Source organism: Schistocerca gregaria, chromosome X (assembly GCF_023897955.1).
Source record: "Schistocerca gregaria isolate iqSchGreg1 chromosome X, iqSchGreg1.2, whole genome shotgun sequence".
Taxonomy (NCBI): domain Eukaryota; kingdom Metazoa; phylum Arthropoda; class Insecta; order Orthoptera; family Acrididae; genus Schistocerca; species Schistocerca gregaria.
Window position 1 is genome coordinate 251,512,029 of NC_064931.1, and position 18,320 is coordinate 251,530,348.

Sequence of the window (18,320 nt, forward strand, 5' to 3'; positions counted from 1 at the left end):
AGTTGTTAGGTCGGTTACTGCTGCTATAATGGCAGGTTATCAAGAGTTACCCGAGTGTGAACGTGGTGTTATAGTCGGCGGCCGAGCGATGGGAGACAGCATCTCCGAGGTAGTGGTGAAGTGTGGATTTTCCCGTACGACAGTTTCAAGTGTGTACCGTGAATATCAGGAATCCGATAAAACATCAAATCTCCGACATTGCTGGGGCCGGGAAAGATCGTGCAAGAACTAGAGTAACAACGACTGAAGAGAATCGTTGAACATGACAGAAGTTCGACCTTTCGGCAAATTGCTGGGCCATCAACAAGTATCAGCGTGCGAACCATTCAACGAAACATCATCGATATGGCTTTTCGGAGCCGAAGGCCCACTCGTGTACGCTTGATAACTGCACGACACAAAACTTTACGCCTCGCCTGAGCCCGTCAACATCGACATTCGACTGTTGATGACTGGAAACATATTGCCTGGTCGGACGAGTCTCGTTTCAAATTGTATAGAGCGGATGGACGCGTACGGGTATGGAGACAACCTCATGAATCCATGGATCCTGTATGTGAGCAGGGCACTCTTCAAGCTGGTGTGAGGCATGTGCGTATAGGACTCATGATACAGCCAGATACGACTCTGACAGGTGGCGCAGTACGCAAGTATCCTGTCTGACCACCTGCATCCATTCATGTCCATTGTGCATTCCGACGGACTTGGGCAATTTCAGCAGGACAATGCGACACCCCAGACGTCCAGAATTACTACAGAGTGTCTCCAGGAACATCTTTCTGAGTTTAATCACTTCCGCTGGCCATCACACTCCCCAAACATGAACATTATTGAGGATATATGAGATGCCTTGTAACATGCTGCCCCGGAGAGATCTCCACCCCGTCTTACTCTTACGGATTTATGGACAGCCCTGCAGAATTCATGGTGTCATTTCCCTCCAGCAGTACTTCAGACATTAGTCGAGTCCATGAAACATCGTGTTGCGGCACTGCTGCGTGCTCGCGGGGAGCCTACACGATATTGGGCAGGTGTACCAGTTTTTTTGGCTCTTCAGTGTAATTATATCAGTAGTATCTCGTAAGACGACAGAAAAAATTGCGTTCTGTGACTTTCCAAATTAGAGAAAGAATTTTTAAGTGGAAAAATTATCATAAATGTCGTATTTTCGTCTTAAATTTGTAAGTTAAAGAAAGCCCAAAGTGTGCGGGTGTCAACTAAATTTAAACACACCAGTAGGGAGCTTTAACGATAACATCTGCCAGGTCTCCAGCACTTTTGGTTTATTAGTTACATATTTTCTGGTTCTCTACTGTTTTAAGAGTTATTTACAAAATATAAATTTTTGAAAGGGCCGAACAATCTACAAAAATTCATATAGAGCTAAAATACTATATTTCTTAACACCTATGGTATAGAGGTCTAACATATATATTTTTCCAGAGAAATGCATGATCACGAGTTGACATGACCTGCATGATTTGAGATGAAATCACCCAGTTTATTTACAAACTTTCTTGTAATTTTTTTACCATGTAATACAAAATTCCCTTCTGAGAAAAGTGTGAGCACAGCACTTCATATTGGAAGTGTTTGAAACTAATTGGCTCTTAGTGTCAATAAAATTCTTCTGGTCTGTTTACCGCATTGTCAGCATATAAAACTGTCAGACGTTTCGGCCACTATTGCAAGTGGCCTTCTCAGTGCCTTGTAATGAGCTGACGGTTGAGTGAGAGAGGTTCTAGATCGTTTGTAGTACCGGAGGAAGCTGTTTGCGTAATTTGACAGGGTACTTGAGGAAAGGAGGAGGGGTCTTAGGCGCACTTTATAGGTCTTTTTATTATTCCTTGTCATTGGTGGAAACAGGTGAAACCGCGCGGTAGCTGTGATCTAGTGCTGTTTACTTGTTACCAGATGCGGGCAGCGGTATGCCTGCGTTCTTTGTAAGTACGACCACCGTGGTCTTCCCCGCATCTGTGTGAGATGCTTTGAGCGCGCTGTCCTCCCCTAGCACTGTCACAGCATGCAGTCAGGACGCCGTAACCCTATACCCGTCCTCTCTATTCATGTTGGTGGGTTCTTGGCTTTCTCTATCTCTGCCCTAATCTTCCTCCTCAATGTAAATAGTTGTTTCGACAGTACACGGGCTTCACGAAATATCAACAGCCCAAAAGAATTTTGTTGACAGTGACAACGGCCGCGGAAGCCTGCGCTTACATTTAACTAGCACTTAGTTCTGAAATTCCTGCACGTGCGTGAAAAAAAAAAGACCATGAAATACAGTGAAAACAATAACACCCATCCATACCACGAAACTGCACACCACTTGCTTCGACTATTCCAAATCAGTTAACACGTCCTGTCAATCTTTAGTTTCTGCAGAGTTGCACTGGATCACACAGAGCATTTTCAGTTTTTCCATTTTTAAAGATCTACGGCTGTCACTGAGGATAGTCTTGTACCGGTAAAAGCTCTTCTCCACATCACAGGATCTTTTAGGAGCGTATTTGAAGGTGGGAAGGTCGCTGCAGACCAGATTTGGTTCATTTTCTTCAAAAGCTGTCGCATTCCTAGAAAGACTGTCGCTAATTTTGCACATTGTAGAGTAGCCAGTCGTCAACTTCGCCGATCACACGAACACGAAGTCTACTCACTCTACACGTGCTGCATTACATCCAGGCGTCGCACAGTCGAGTGCTAGAAGCTTCCACTCGTTTCATGGCTTCTTATACCACTTAAAAGTTTGGATTGATGTAGGCCAAGTTTCCAGACAAGGTATCTATAAAAACTTCTTTTACAGTTTTCAACAGCTTTAAGCGAAGAACCTCAACGTGTAAGAACAGGCTGAGGGGGGACGGACATTGAAGGTGCTTGCTCTTTAAATTTCTGTACCCGTTGTGGAACTTTAAAATAGATTTTCCTGCCACAGAAAATTACCTTGGCCACATCGAGGTAATTTGATCGTACCTTTTATGCAGCTCTGCCTAATTCATGTGCAACGCAAGTGACGTACACCGAACTGAGGTGAAGAGTCTGAAGCCCCTAGACTGCATAAGCCATGAATGAAGCACCATCTGTTACTAGTAGCAAAACGTTGTCTCTATTCACACAAAAAAAAATGGTTCAAATGGCTCTGAGCACTATGGGGCTTAATTGTTGAGGTCATCAGTCTCCTAGAACTTAGAACTACTTAAGCCTAACTAACCTAAGGACATCATACACATCCATGCCCGAGGCAGGATTCGAACCTGCGACCGTAAGGGTCGCGCGATTCCGGACTGTAGCGCCTAGAACCTCTCGACCATTCCGGCCGGCTATTCACATCATCCAGCCACAGTCGTAGCTTCATAGAGTTTTCAAACAAAATGGCAAGTGTCGAGTTGTGTATTCTCTCGAAAGCTTTAAGAAGAACATTTCTCCAGGTCTGCCAATTTTTAGAACACAAATAACAACACTGGCAACATAACGCCCACACACATCGGTGGTTTCATTTATGGACACCCAGCCTTTTGGTCAGCAACACTAATTCGTATGTTTTGGGGCACCTTCTCGTAGCACACGGATAAATAGTTGTTTTTGACTGTAGATTCATCTGAAAGTGTACCTCTTGTGTAAGTCCCTAAAAACTTTGTGACAGGCATGGGTCTTCAGCTTCACCAATGCAATGTCGCAAGACACCATCACCTCACCCAAGTCCCCGAAGAAGGATTGCACGTTTCAGGATCGACCTGTCTGCGTTTGTCTGTTGTTATTTTCAGCACTTCTGTTCTCACAGCTGCTGTATTTGGCGGTATTACAGTGTTGTTGCATTTTAAGCGCTACTGTTCACTATCTTTAACTTCATGCAATTTACAAAATAATATTTCTCCGTCAGTACTAAAGAACTGCTCTCCAAAACCACATAACCTCACAACTTCATGCTGTTGAAGCACTTTACTTTCGGCATGCTGAACCAGACTCAGACTCAATAGCGTGACCACTTTTGTGATGTTAATTACGTCGGAAGCCCCCTTTGTTGCCGTCGAGAGCGTTCTGACGATCCCGCGCAACGGTTTCTCACGTCAGCGAACCGACTAATGTGTTACGCTGCTTGTCTGCTACAGGCCTGTCAAATTAAGCTTTGTAGTAATTGTTGTGTTTATTTGTGACAGTATCACCTGAAACATTGACTTGTGAGCAACATTTTCCGGATTTTTATTCTTGTGTCCTTACATACACAAGTACATGCATTTGCGACAAAAAGTTGATCGAAATGTGACCTGTTACTGTAAAAGATGTAAATATGACCTTATATGCACAATAGAAATACATTGTTCCTCACTACAATACCTGGATTCGTGCATAAATTATTGTAAAATCCACCCTACATATGAGGAAAAAATATGACTTGTCATTAAAATCTGGGTCCTACTAATGATTATTATTAAAACTATTTCGAGAGCGCTAACATATTCACAGTGCTGATACACCGCAGCATTATTACCAGCCCTTTTACTACCGGTCTTGTATCTTTGAAGATCAAATAACACTGTATCAAGATTGCAACAATAGCCACGTTGCTCAAGAGAAAAATACGGGGATTCACAGAAAGCACGAGAAATTTTTAAACATGGTTAAATATACATTGGTAACTCCATACGACTGTTTCAAAACTGTTGATATCATTGGTTCTCTAGTCAGATCTACTTATAATACGCTGGGAGAAGTTATGTGAATCACACAGTTCGAACGGACAGCAGAGAACATAATTTACGCGTTAGATATTACATCATTTCAAGATTATCAATTTTTTTGCTTTAAATGTGTACTGCGGAAGTCAGCAGAAATGAACGTTTGACTCTGATCGAGAAGTTTCGACTTTTATTTGGTCAGTGATGTCAGCGTCCCACCCCATCTGCACACGAGTAGCGTTAAATCTCTACGGCCGGACGACTTATCGGGCGAAACGCTAATACAGCAAATTAGATACACAAACTTTGATTCAAATGGCTCTGAGCACTATGCGCCTTAACTCATCAGGTCATCAGTCGCCTAGAACTTAGAACTAATTAAACCTAACTAACCTAAGGACGTCACACACATCCATGCCCGAGGCAGGATTCCAACCTGCGACCGTAGCGGTCGCTCGGCTCCAGACTGTAGCGCCTAGAACCGCACGGCCACTCCGGCCGGCTACACAAACTTTCCTCGTAAATCAGTATGTACGTTAGCGAAGAGCGTTTCAAAACCCCTACAGTAGTTTCTGAGGTTATCTTTCACATACTAACGGAAGAACGCGGTGAATGACTTTAACTGATAATATGTAAAGACGATTATTAGTATATTCGTTTTACCCACCGCCATGTGGCATAAACGTCTCTCTCTCCTGATGGGAGCATAGTGGTGTTGCAGGTGTATATAAGAGTGTATGTTATGACAGTTAATGGAGTCACATACTAACAAAACAACTATGAGGCTATCTAGCTTAATCTCTGAGCGTACATCTGTTGGGCGGTACTGACTTTGAATATGTCCTGACAAATGAAAACATATGTCAAGAAAGATTAGGTTTTAAAACATCGTCCACGGTGATATCATTAGGAAGGGAACACAAACTCGGATTTGAGAAGGATGGCGAAATCAGCAGTGACATCGTCACACGAAGCACGCAGTAACATGCATTAAACAATTTCGAAAAAAAAAACACGAAAAATTTAAATTTGGATGTCCGGAATGCGATTTTAACCGTAGTACTCCCGAATGTAAGTCCATTGTTTTAACCATTGTGCCACCTCATTCGGTTTTGTGCAGACCGGGATTCGAACCTGGTATTTCTGCTTATCACGAGCCGTCGCCTTAGTCTATCACACTATCAGAGAACGTCTGAAAGGCGCAAACATTCAATTAAATAGTTGGAGGCTCTCACGTCCATCATTTACGTCACTTTAGATATAACATTTCCTGGTTCAAAATAGCTCTGAGCAATATGGGACTTAACATCTGAGGTCATCAGTCCTCTAGAACTTGGAACTACTTAAACTTAACTAACTTAAGGACCTCTTACACATCCATGCCCGATGCAGGATTCGAACCTGCGACCGTAGCGGTCGCGCGGTTCCAGACTGAAGCATCTAGAGCCGCTCGGCCACAGCGGCCGGCTAACATTTCCTGCTCACGATATGCATGAATTACGGGTCCGAATCTGTCTGGCAAAAATTTCATTTTTTGTGACATATTCGTTTCGTTTCAGGTTCAGTACTTCACAGCAGTGTCATTGATTTTACCCTCTTGATTCCATTCAATTACCTTAAGTGAAATTCATGCAACAGAACTTCTATAATCGGAATGCGTACATCGTATTTTCCGGAGCTCATAACTCAGGCTCTGTTAGTAATAGAAAGGTAGGGTCAACTGTTCTGTGGCTGGAGACCATTGGTTTACCTAACAGAAGACTCGTTAATCCTACATTGCTGGGTCAAAGTTTGAATATTATATACTTCCTCCTGCTTAGGCAAATGGAGCAAATCGGTTGGTTCTTTATTTGATGTCTACGGTGGGATTCACAGGATTTATGGAGGCACCGTTAGTTCATGGGTGGTTCATCTTCATATCTCCATCCGTTTCCTAGATACAGAGGTTCAAAGTTACCCTACTTGTACACCTAAAATGCGCACGTAAAATCTGGTGTGAGGCGAACTTGCAGTTTATAAACTGACTTACTACGGAGAAATATGATGTTATGTGTCTCCGTTATCATTTGTAAACCCTAAGCCGTAGTACTGAAGAACATGCAATTTTTTTTGCACGTAAAATCGGATCTGGGGTGTAAAATTAGTTTTGAGTTCTTTCAGTTATTTTCAAATGATTAAACTATCTAGATTTTACAACATATTTGTTTTCATACGAGTTACATGCCTTGCTGCTGCAGGGAAAAGACGAAAACCAGAGGAAAAATGTTCCTGTGGGAGCACAAAAAATGGGAATATGTTCCTGTTCATTTAAAAGACTATGACTGAAAAGTGGGGTACCGGCTGCCTCATTCTACCTTCCTCAGCATCTTTAAGAATTTTCACAAAGGTTTTGGCACGAAAACATATTCACACTTTTTTGTTGAGAGGTAGAAGAGAGTGGCACTGGCAAAGTGTCGAAAGAGTAATAAATATCGGAAGATAGTAGAGAGTGGTTGTGTTATAGGAATAGAGAAGGAGACACAGTGCTAGGAAACGAGTGAAGGTAACAGTGGGGTAGCGGGACGAGGGAGGGGGGGGGGGGGGATAGAGAGAAATAAAGAGTTGAAGTGTGTGAAAGCCAGTGATAATGAGAGACAGAGTATATGAGAATGACAATGAGGAAGAGAGAGATAGTGACAGTGAGAAGGATGTGGGAAGGAAAGAATGAGATAGTAGCAGTAAGAGAGAGAAAGAGGGACACAGTGACTGTAGTAGTAGGACAGAGGGAAGGGGATTGTGGCTGTGGCACAGGAGACACAGAGAGACACAGAGAGACACAAAGAGATAATGAGTTTGGTTGAACGAGTGAGTGAGAAAGGGCAACTTGCAGTGGATGAGTATGAGCGACTTACAGTGACAGACCGGTGGGTGTGAGTGAGTTACAGTTAGGGGAATTCATGGGAGTTTCAGGCGAGTTGCATGTTAACAAAAGCGTGAATATGCTCTCATTCCAAGGCTTTTTGGAAAATTTTAAAGGTGCCGAGAAAGGTAAAAGGGGGTAGTTGGTACTCCACTTTTCACTCACAGTTTTTTAATTTAAATGAACAAGATCGTATTTGCATTTTTTGTGCTCCGGTAGGAGCATTTTTCCACTGGTAATAAACTAGTGAAAAACGTTGTGCACCACCTTCATATCTGCACACGTGAGAGGACTTCATTCAAAGTGTGCAGGGAATGAAACAAAGAAAATAACTTCGCTGATAGATTAAAACAATATAATGACCAAACTAAAGAATTTCGATTCGAAACTACACATTCTGTCCCAGCTGTAAAATCAAGATACCTTTCTCTGTAACATTCATTACCATGTTGCTTCACTCCATGCATTGTAAGGTGCTTGGATCCCTCTCGGTATGCAGTATCTGGCCGCCTCCATACTCTTCAACGACGACCGCCCGTCAAAAAAAGAATCCTGCGCTCAACGGTTAAGGGAATGCGACGCTATTGATTCAAGTTCCATTCGAGGTGCCTGTGCACATAATTAACCTACCACGATGCTGAGGATTTTTAATGTCGTTAGTAACGGACGCCTAGAGGCCGCACTGGTCGTGGGATGGTTGCGAAGTGTCTGGTTAGACGCACCCTCCATGCCAAAAGACAGTGCGTAACTTCGTTGAGTTCTCACGGGGGTACCTACGAAACATAATGTGCAGTCCAGTAATATTAATGTGCGCATCTGTGAAGTGCTTGAATAACCACCTTTTGCAGCGCAGACCGCATCGAGAGGTGCAGGAAGAGTGTCATTATGTTTTTGAAGGTATCGAGAGAAATGTGAGCCATGCCGACGCCAGTGTCGTAGCCGGCTGCGCTATGTTTCTCGGTTGATGATCCATGGCGCGAACAGCCCGATCGAGATTGTCCCACAGATTCTCTATTCCGATTAATTCAGAGAGTTTGGTCATCACGGGAGTACGGTAAACTCATCTTGGTGCTCTTCGAAACACGCACGTACACTGAGAGATGTGTGACGCATTGCATTGACCTACTGGTAGATGTCATCGTGCCGAGAAAAAAACGAACTGTATGTAGGGGTGGACATGATTCCCTTGGGAAGGTGCATAGCCGGCAAGTCGGGCCGAGCGGTTCTAGCCACTTCAGTCTGGAACCGCGCGACCCCTACGGTCGCAGGTTCGAATCCTGCCTCGGGCTTGGATGTGTGTGATGCACTTACGTTAGTTAGGTTTAAGTAGTTCTAAGTTCTAGGGGACTGATGACCTCAAGTGCTTAGTCCCACAGTGCTCAGAGCCATTTGAACCATTTCTTTGTTCAAAAATGTTCAAATGTATGAGAAATGGGGCTTAACTGCTAAGGTCATTAGTACCCAAGCTTACACACTACTCAACCTAAATTATCCTAAGGACAAACACACACACCCAAGCCCGACGGAGGACTCGAACCTCCGCTGGGACCAGCCACACAGTCCATAGTGCTCATAGCCTTTTTTTTTTGTTGATTCACTGTGCCTTCCGGAATGACGAGATCACCCAGGGAATGCCATGGAAACATTCCCCAGAACATAACGCTCCCTCCTCCGGCCTGGACCCTTCCGACGACTGTTGCTGGGTGTTTGCTTTCAGACATGTCGCACCGTACACGCCAATCGCCATTTGTCGTCTGAAAAGCCATGTGTCACCATTCAGTGGACGTCCATTTGCGATACTGTCGTGCAAATTCCACCCTTCGTCGCCGATGAACGGCAGTCGGCATTGGTGCAAGATCCACGGCCTGCTGCGGAAGCTTGTACGCAGGAACGTTCGCTGAACGGTCGTTGAGGAAACACTGTTGGTAGCCCACTGGTTCATCTGGGCTGTCAGTTACTCAATAATTGCATCTCTATTCGCCCGTACACATCTCCGCAGCCGTTGCGCATCCCTGTCTTCTATGGCCCCGGTGCACCATACCTGCCATGCGCGGTATACTTTAACCACATCGGCATGCGAACACTTTAAGAACTTAGCCCTTTTGAAAATTCTTCCATCCTTGGTCCTAAAGCCAATGATCTTGCCCCTTCTGGAATTTAAATAAATCTCTCTACGACACACTGTTATCCGCGTTCCCCCACCACCCGTTATATACCTTCCACTGCTAGTGCTGCCACCTGCCGTCTATGAGTAGTGATCACACGTCGACGTCGAGCATAGGCGGTGGTCACATTAATGTTAGTTGACCGTGTATGTTGGTAGTGGTTATCAGCTATTTTTTTTTTTAGAGCGAGCGACCGGCAGGAGACAGTTCATCGATGTTTTGCGACTCAAGATACCGTTGAATGTTCGACTGATGTCGATGTGGAGGACGCCATTAAGGAGAATAACTTCCCGTGGCCGAACGGTGTAAGGCGCTGCAGTCATGGACGGTGCGGCTGGTCCCGGCAGAGGTTCGAGTCCTCCCTCGGGCATGGGTGTGTGTGTTTGTCCTTAGGATAATTTAGATTAAGTAGTGTGTAAGCTCAGGGACTGATGACCTTAGCAGTTAAGTCCCATAAGATTTCACGCACATTTGAACTTTCCGTGGTGATAAATCTTCTCGCCGGAAATGTTGTCAATGCATGCACCGTCTAAGTTGAAAATCACCCCTCAAGAGGCATGTCGGTTTACAGAACAGAGCGCACAAGCTGCACTGTCCCGTTCACGATAGGATGCACCGAAGTGCACTAGGAATATACACTCCTGGAAATGGAAAAAAGAACACATTGACACCGGTGTGTCAGACCCACCATACTTGCTCCGGACACTGTGAGAGGGCTGTACAAGCAATGATCACACGCACGGCACAGCGGACACACCAGGAACCGCGGTGTTGGCCGTCGAATGGCGCTAACTGCGCAGCATTTGTGCACCGCCGCCGTCAGTGTCAGCCAGTTTGCCGTGGCATACGGAGCTCCATCGCAGTCTTTAACACTGGTAGCATGCCGCGACAGCGTGGACGTGAACCGTATGTGCAGTTGACGGACTTTGAGCGAGGGCGTATAGTGGGCATGCGGGAGGCCGGGTGGACGTACCGCCGAATTGCTGAACACGTGGGGCGGGAGGTCTCCTCAGTACATCGATGTTGTCGCCAGTGGTTGGCGGAAGGTGCACGTGCCCGTCGACCTGGGACCGGACCGCAGCGACGCACGGATGCACGCCAAGACCGTAGGATCCTACGCATTGCCGTAGGGGACCGCACCGCCACTTCCCAGCAAATTAGGGACACTGTTGCTCCTGGGGTATCGGCGAGGACCATTCGCAACCGTCCCTATGAAACTGGGCTACGGTCCCGCACACCGTTAGGCCGTCTTCCGCTCACGCCCCAACATCGTGCAGCCCGCCTCCAGTGGTGTCGCGACAGGCGTGAATGGGGACGTGTCGTCTTCAGCGATGAGAGTCGCTTCTGCCTTGGTGCCAATGATGGTCGTATGCGTGTTTGGCGCCGTGCAGGTGAGCGCCACAATCAGGACTGCATACGACCGGGGCACACAGGGCCAACACCCGGCATCATGGTGTGGTGAGCGATCTCGTACACTGGCCGTCGAGGGGACACTGACTAGTGCACGGTACATGCAAACCGTCATCGAACTCATCGTTCTACCATTCCTAGACCGGTAAGGGAACTTGCTGTTCCAACAGGACAATGCACGTCAGCATGTATCCCGTGCCACCCAACGTGCTCTAGAAGGTGTAAGTCAACTACCCTGGCCAGCAAGATCTCCGGATCTGTCCCCCATTGAGCATGTTTGGGACTGGATGAAGCGTCGTCTCACGCGGTCTGCACGTCCGGCACGAACGCTGGTCCAAATGAGGCGCCAGGTGGAAATGGCATGGCAAGCCGTTCCACAGGACTACATCCAGCATCTCTGCGATCGTCTCCATGGGAGAATAGCAGCCTGCATTGCTGCGAACGGTGGATATTCACTGTACTAGTGCCGACATTGTGCATGCTCTGTTGCCTGTGTCTATGTGCCTGTGGTTCTGTCAGTGTGATCATGTGATGTATCTGACCCCAGGAATGTGTCAATAAAGTTTCCCCTTCCTGGGACAATGAATTCACGGTGTTCTTATTTCAATTTCCAGGAGTGTATAATTACTTTTGCCTCCACTATATGGGTGGCTCTATGTCGTGATTTGCTGTGGTCAAAAGAGGACTGAGAATGAGATAGCGACCCAAGAAATGAAGTGTTATGCGAGTCATGAGAATAGTTCAAAATCTTTTTTGAGCAGTTCAGTTACGCAAAGTCAACATGCAACACGGCACCAAAATAGCAATTCGGTATACTTGTTCCATTATGCATCGTTTTTGGCAAGCATAAAGGATACCAGAATAAGGAGAGGTAATTGGAAAAGAAGTGAGATAGAGAAGGGGTTGAGAGGAAGGGATGGATAGACGGTCGGTGAGGTGTGCTGAGAAGCCTGCGGGAAGCTGCACGCATTGCCTCTATGTGCATTCGCTGGCCCCCTCGGCTCTAACCAGCTGCTAATGGAGCACATCGCCGTCCATTGTAATACAAATCAGACAGCAAATATTCAGTATAGGAACAAAAGAATTCTCTAATTATTTCCTTCCTCAGGAGTCTTCATCTTAATCTTTCACAAATAATTTTCTCTGTCAGAAAGATGAAAACAATTACTTGAATTTTGGTTTTTCACCGATGCATATTTATCGTCAGTAAGACTAGGTCGACTGTATTTTGAGTACTGCTGTTTATGTATCCATTTTTAAATTATTTCTTGACCTTTTAGCTTACACTGTGCAGCCAAAACGCTGCATTTGCATTGGAAAATAAAACAATTAATTTACTCACCACGATTTTGGAGTAGCATTCATTAGTTTAATTTACGAATAACTTTGAGTCCTTGTTGCGTTGTTATGTTCATATCAATTATACACACCACCACACAAGTGGGTACACAATTACAGCGAACCGTTCGCTGTCTAGTCGACTTGCGCATTTACACTGAAGAGCCAAAGAAACTGGGACACCTGCGTAATATCGTGTAGGGCCCCCGCGAGCACGCATAAGTGCCGCAACACGACGTAACATGCACTCGACTATTGTCTAAAGTAGTGTTGGAGGGAACTGACACCATGAGTCCTGCAGGGCTGTCCATAAATCCGCAAGGGTACGAGGGAGTGGAGATCTCTACTGAACATCACGTTGCAAGGCATCCCTGATATCCTCAATAATGTTCATTTGTGGGGAGTTCGGTGGCCAGCAGAAGGGTTTAAACTCAGAAAAGTGTTTCTGGAGCAACTCTGCAGCAACTCTGGACGTGTGGGCTGTCGCATTGTGGTGCTGTAAATGTCAAAGTCAGTCGCAATGCATAATGGACATGAATGGATGCAGGTGGTCAGACAGGATGCTTGCGTGCGTATCACCTCTCAGAGTCGTATCTAGACGTATCTGGGGTCCCATGTCACTCCAACTGCACATTCCCCACACCAATGCAGAGTCTCCACCAGTTTGAACAGTGCCCTGCTGGCATATAGGCTCCGTGGATTCATGATGTGTTCTCCACACCCGTACACATCCATCCGCTCGATACAATTTGAATAGAGGCTCGTCCGTCCAGGCAACATGTTTCAATCATCAACCGTCCAATGTCGGTACTGACGGGCTCATGAGAGGCGTACACGAATGGGCCTTTGGCTCCGAAAGTCCATATCGATTATGTTTCGTTGAATGGTTCGCACGCTGACACTTGTTGATGGCAGAGAAATGAAATCTGCAGCAATTTGCGGAAGGGCTGCACTTCTGTCATGTTCAACGATTATCTTCAGTCGTTGTTAGTCCCGTCCTTGGCAGGATATTTTTCCATCCGCAGCGATGTCGGAAATTAGATGTTTTACCGGATTACTGATATTCACATTACAGTCGTGAAATGGTCGTACGGGGAAGTCGCCACTTTATCGCTACCTCGTAGTTGCTGTGTTCAATCGCTCGTGCGCTGACTGTGACACGACTTTCAAACTCACTTAAATCTTGATAACCTGTCGTTGTAGCAGCAGTAACCGATCTAACTGCGCCAGACACTTCGTGTCTTATATAGGCGTTGTCGACCGCAAAGTCGTATTCTGCCTGTTTACATGCCTCTGTATTTAAATACACATGCCTACACCAGTTTCTTTGGCGCTTCAGTGTATGTAGATGGATAGGCACTTACATAGGAGATAGCTTACGAAATCCTCATTCGACCAATAATTGAATGCCGTTCGTCAGTATGGGATCAGTACTAGATACGATAGACACTATACGAGGTGTAAACGATAACTGTTTACAACGCGGAACAGTGGTGCTGATGAAGACGTGACTAAAAATTTGATACAGGACACTTGTCGCCTGTCAAGTTGGGAAACTATCTCGAATATGCCTACGAAAACCATCTAAGCTACAGCGCACGCACGTCATGCGAAATTTTCATTATTTTCTAATTCTCTTCGCGCAGTCTATTACTCCAAGAGACAAAATAAACACTGCCTATTTTTGTATAAGTTTTGATTTAATTTAATTTTCTACTGGGATAAGTTTCCACCAGTGGCCGCAGTTGCTGAGTTATTCAAGAAAAACGTGCACAACCGACCTTCAAACGTAACCTTACCGCCACACTCCCCCCCTCCCCCATCCCCTCCAATCTCCCCGTCGCGCTGCCTATCAGGGTTTATGTTTGTAATATTTTGTTCATCGCCCTCCATCATAATACCGTACAATTATTTGCGTCTACACGAATTATTTCCCACATTCAAACTTTCTTTATCTTGAATGAGATTTTCACTCTGCAGCGGAGTGTGCGCTGATATGAAACTTCCTGGCAGATTAAAACTGTGTGCCCGACCGAGACTCGAACTCGGGACCTTTGCCTTTCGCGGGCAAGTGCTCTACCAACTGAGCTACCGAAGCACGACTCACGACCGGCACTCACAGCTTTACTTGTGCCAGGAAGTTTCTTTCTTTATCTTAATTGACTGGGCTATTACGCCACCGTCACAGTCTACAATTTTGTTAACATTATTAATTTAAACTTTTCCGTGAGACTTAATGTAAAGCTTATGCAAAAGCTACTTACTTTTACAATTCGTTCTAAACTTACCCCTTGCAAGCACAGTTTTCTCGTAGCAAGAAGACCAGGCAAACAAAACGATTTAATTTTCAATTTTATCCAAATAAAATTCACATATTGGGAGGAAAAAATTACATAAATGCCAATTTTACAATTTTTAACCCTTGGATGAATGAGTGGCTGGACTCAAAAAAAATACATGAGAAGGGTAATGAGACGCCAACATCAGAAGAAAGAGAAAAAGCTATTATATAAACAATATTATGAAATTATGATGTGTTTGATGGCACAGAATGAATAAGAGATTATTTATTATTATATTATGACCTTCATTTTACTATGTGAAATACAACATCACGAATTATATTATAATTTATTGAGATTAAACAGCAAAGTTCAAATTTTACTGGACATACAATAGAAATTCTCCTCATTTACTTTACAAATAATTTGCCTATGTTTTTGCAAATATATCTTGTGCGTTTGCTACATGTTTGGTCACTTCTGTTTAACATACGTGGGCACATGGAACATGTTGTTTTTGGTGATCTTCCACTTCGTAACATCTTTGGCTGTTGGCGAGTAACTCCACAACGTGCCATTGCTTTTAGAACATTCTTTTGGAGTCGTGGGTTGTTGCCCCACTTCTCCATATGAGAACGTACCACTTCTTGTCCTGATTCCTTGAGGAACATTTACCTTTCATCAGATTTGCCTTCATAGTAATTTGGGATGTTCCAGTGAAAATAAACACAAATTAGGTATGGGCGCTGCATCTGTTACATATGTGCATAAGTCTTTCTGGACTGTTTTTTACGTCAGCCCTTGACTTAGTTTTATTATTGAACAGAATTATCTCTGGCTGCTTTTTACGACCTTTATCTACTGTGGCATAGTGGTTCAGAGAACGGAGCAGTATGACACATCTGTTCTTTTTGGGTATATGGCCTATAGTTGTAAAATGGTCTTCAGAACGGTGTGATGAGGATGAAACAGCTCTATATTTGAAAGCCGTCATTTCTGGTGAAATTTACTTGTTGTTTTGTCTCGAAATTCCCACTGCTACAATCCTTCCCTGCAATACATTTTGAAACAACCGAACACTTGTGAAAAATTATCTACTGTAATATTTGTTAAGGGTCCTCCCAAGGGCTTTATAAGTCTCTTTACTAGAACAGAAAGGACACTGGTTTTATTTTTGCCTGATCAGATTCCATAAAATGCATTCGTTCCCTCAGAGGTAGCGTTCTGCAAGTTTTTTTTTTCTTTATACTAGCAATGCGCTCACCTTCTAAATGAGAACAAGTCGCATTGTTAATGTGACAGTTACACTACTTGTTACTGATTCAGGTGGAATTCGCATGAGGCTTTGTACTCTAATTCTGCTGCATCTTGGCTGTGTCTTACTCCAGTGAGTTCCATCAGGATCACCACTTTTGCAGTCGGTCTCCACTTGGAATGTCAGAAGATGCGGATTCTCTACGCACGGCACGCTTTGAGGATGATGAGAGCGCAGTTCATGCTGTGAAAACATGGCTACGAACCCAGAACAAAAACTTTTATCAACAGGAAATACATGCTCTTATACAGCGCTGGCGAAAGAAACGCCCTAGAACGTGACTGAAACTATACAGGGAAATAGTGCATGTAAAAGAAATGCTGATTGATGCTGTCACCAAATTCTAACTCTTGACAGTAAACATGTTCTGAGAAAAAACTGTGCGGTATTACTTACTGAAAGACCCTTGTACATCTAAGATTTGGAGATGCTAGCTAAAGACATCTGACTAAAGAAAAGAAAAGAAAGGAGGATCACGGACACGTCGAAAAGTCACTGGTGATGGAACACAAGCTCTCGAAGGACACTATTGAGAAGGAGTAATTCCCATTTATTTTCAACGGAATCATCCTGGTATTTAAGAAACTTAAATCTGTATCTGAATGTCACTCCAGCTGAATGGAAGTTCAGGCCCTTAACCAAGATGACAATTTGCTTGGTATGTGCGACGAGACCAGTATGAATTGCGTCTACTAGTGAGAAACACGTTGTGTGGTCTATGAGCTCTTCCTTGTTTGCGTTGGACAGAAACTTGTGTAGCACAAGTTAGGCAAGCCACTTTTGACTTGATCTGATGGGAAGTCAAAGACATGGCTTAGCTTCATGCCCGCAATATCCTTTTTGACAGGAGTACTAGTCAAGCAATGAATGTAGTAGAGCTTCTGCCAAGTTTAGAACGTAAGGTAGAGGTACTGGCACCATTTCAGCTGTGAGGGGGTTAGAGTCGTGTCTGGTTAACTCAATTGGTCAGAGCACTGCCTGTGGAAAGCAGGATTGCGTATTCGAGTGTTGGTCCCAAATTCAGTTTGAAATCGTCAATGAATTTGAAAGCGATGTGCAATCCGTTGTAGAGTGAAGAATTCATTCTGGAACACACAAATTCCTCCCAGGAACTGCAGCAGAGAAATTTTTGCTCGTATGAAAGACGTACCGATGATCGTCTTTGAAGTACTCCGTTTGCGAATGGAAAAGGAAGTGGAAAAGTGATAGTGGTGCAACAGACTCCCTCGATCACACCCCGTATGGCGTCTTGCTACACTACGTGACCAAACGCCACCCCAAACGTTTAACGCCTAGCGTGGTATTTAGGGTACGTAATTGGATGCACAACGTATCGATATCACAGCTTTGTTATCCGTCGAAATGAAACAACCGAGAGAATACGACATATCGTAATTGCAACTGCCCACAAGTTGGAACACCGTCAATTTTCACAGCTTTTGTGTGTGCCTAAGTAAGCTTTAGTGATTTTGTGACCTGGAAATTCAGGAAGGCACGCAACCCAATTACATCTTTGTTTGGCCTAAAAAAATGAGCAAACTATGGTTATCTCAACTTTAAAACTCTTTCTGCCGTCATTGGGCTACGGGCAATGGAGCAAAATTTTTAGTTTTTTTTTTTTATAACTTAACCAGATATACTGTGTTGCTGACAATACAATTCTAAAAATGGTGTGGTACAGATAAAGAATTCCGGACACAGACTTGTAGTGTGAGAGGTAACAGGAGAGCGCCATTTTTTAATTAGAGCTGCTCATCAGCAACGAGATCCTTCGCTGGCATGATTACAGAATTTCCATGCCGCAACAAGATCAGTAATTAACGCGGGCTATTAGCGTCTCTTCTCAGAGATAGCAGTTTATACGTGGAGAGGAATCGCCACGGATTCTACTGAAATCAACTTACCGTCTTGACGGGCAGCTAGCAAGGGCCACACTAGCGCCACGACCAGCGTCGTGGCCACGAAGGGAACCAACTGCATTGCATTCAGCTCATCCAGAAGCCTGTAACAAATGAAGCGAAGATAAAAAAAAAATATGCACTGTTTGAAACGTCACATTTTGAACAAAGATACATAACACTTCTCAATTAAAGGGCAGTTTCAACTCAAAAAGATTATACGGATTGATTACACAGTTGTTCATGAGCTCATAAAATACTAAAATTGAGATTGTGGGTTAATCTGTTGATTGAAAATATTTCACATCATCTCTCATATACATTGCCACAACAGTGGTACATA

The 18,320-nt window shown here is 44.3% G+C and overlaps 1 protein-coding gene across 1 annotated transcript in view; it reads right to left on the reverse strand.

The window, feature by feature from the left end:
- LOC126298759 (uncharacterized) overlaps positions 1 to 18,079 on the reverse strand; it is a 628,974-nt gene extending 610,895 nt beyond the window's left edge. Inside the window, exon 1 of the mRNA XM_049990206.1 lies at positions 17,984 to 18,079. Coding sequence (XP_049846163.1) covers positions 17,984 to 18,059 — 76 coding nt within the window. The 5' untranslated portion in view covers positions 18,060 to 18,079. The remainder of the gene's footprint in view (positions 1 to 17,983) is intronic.
- Positions 18,080 to 18,320: the final 241 nt, after the last annotated feature.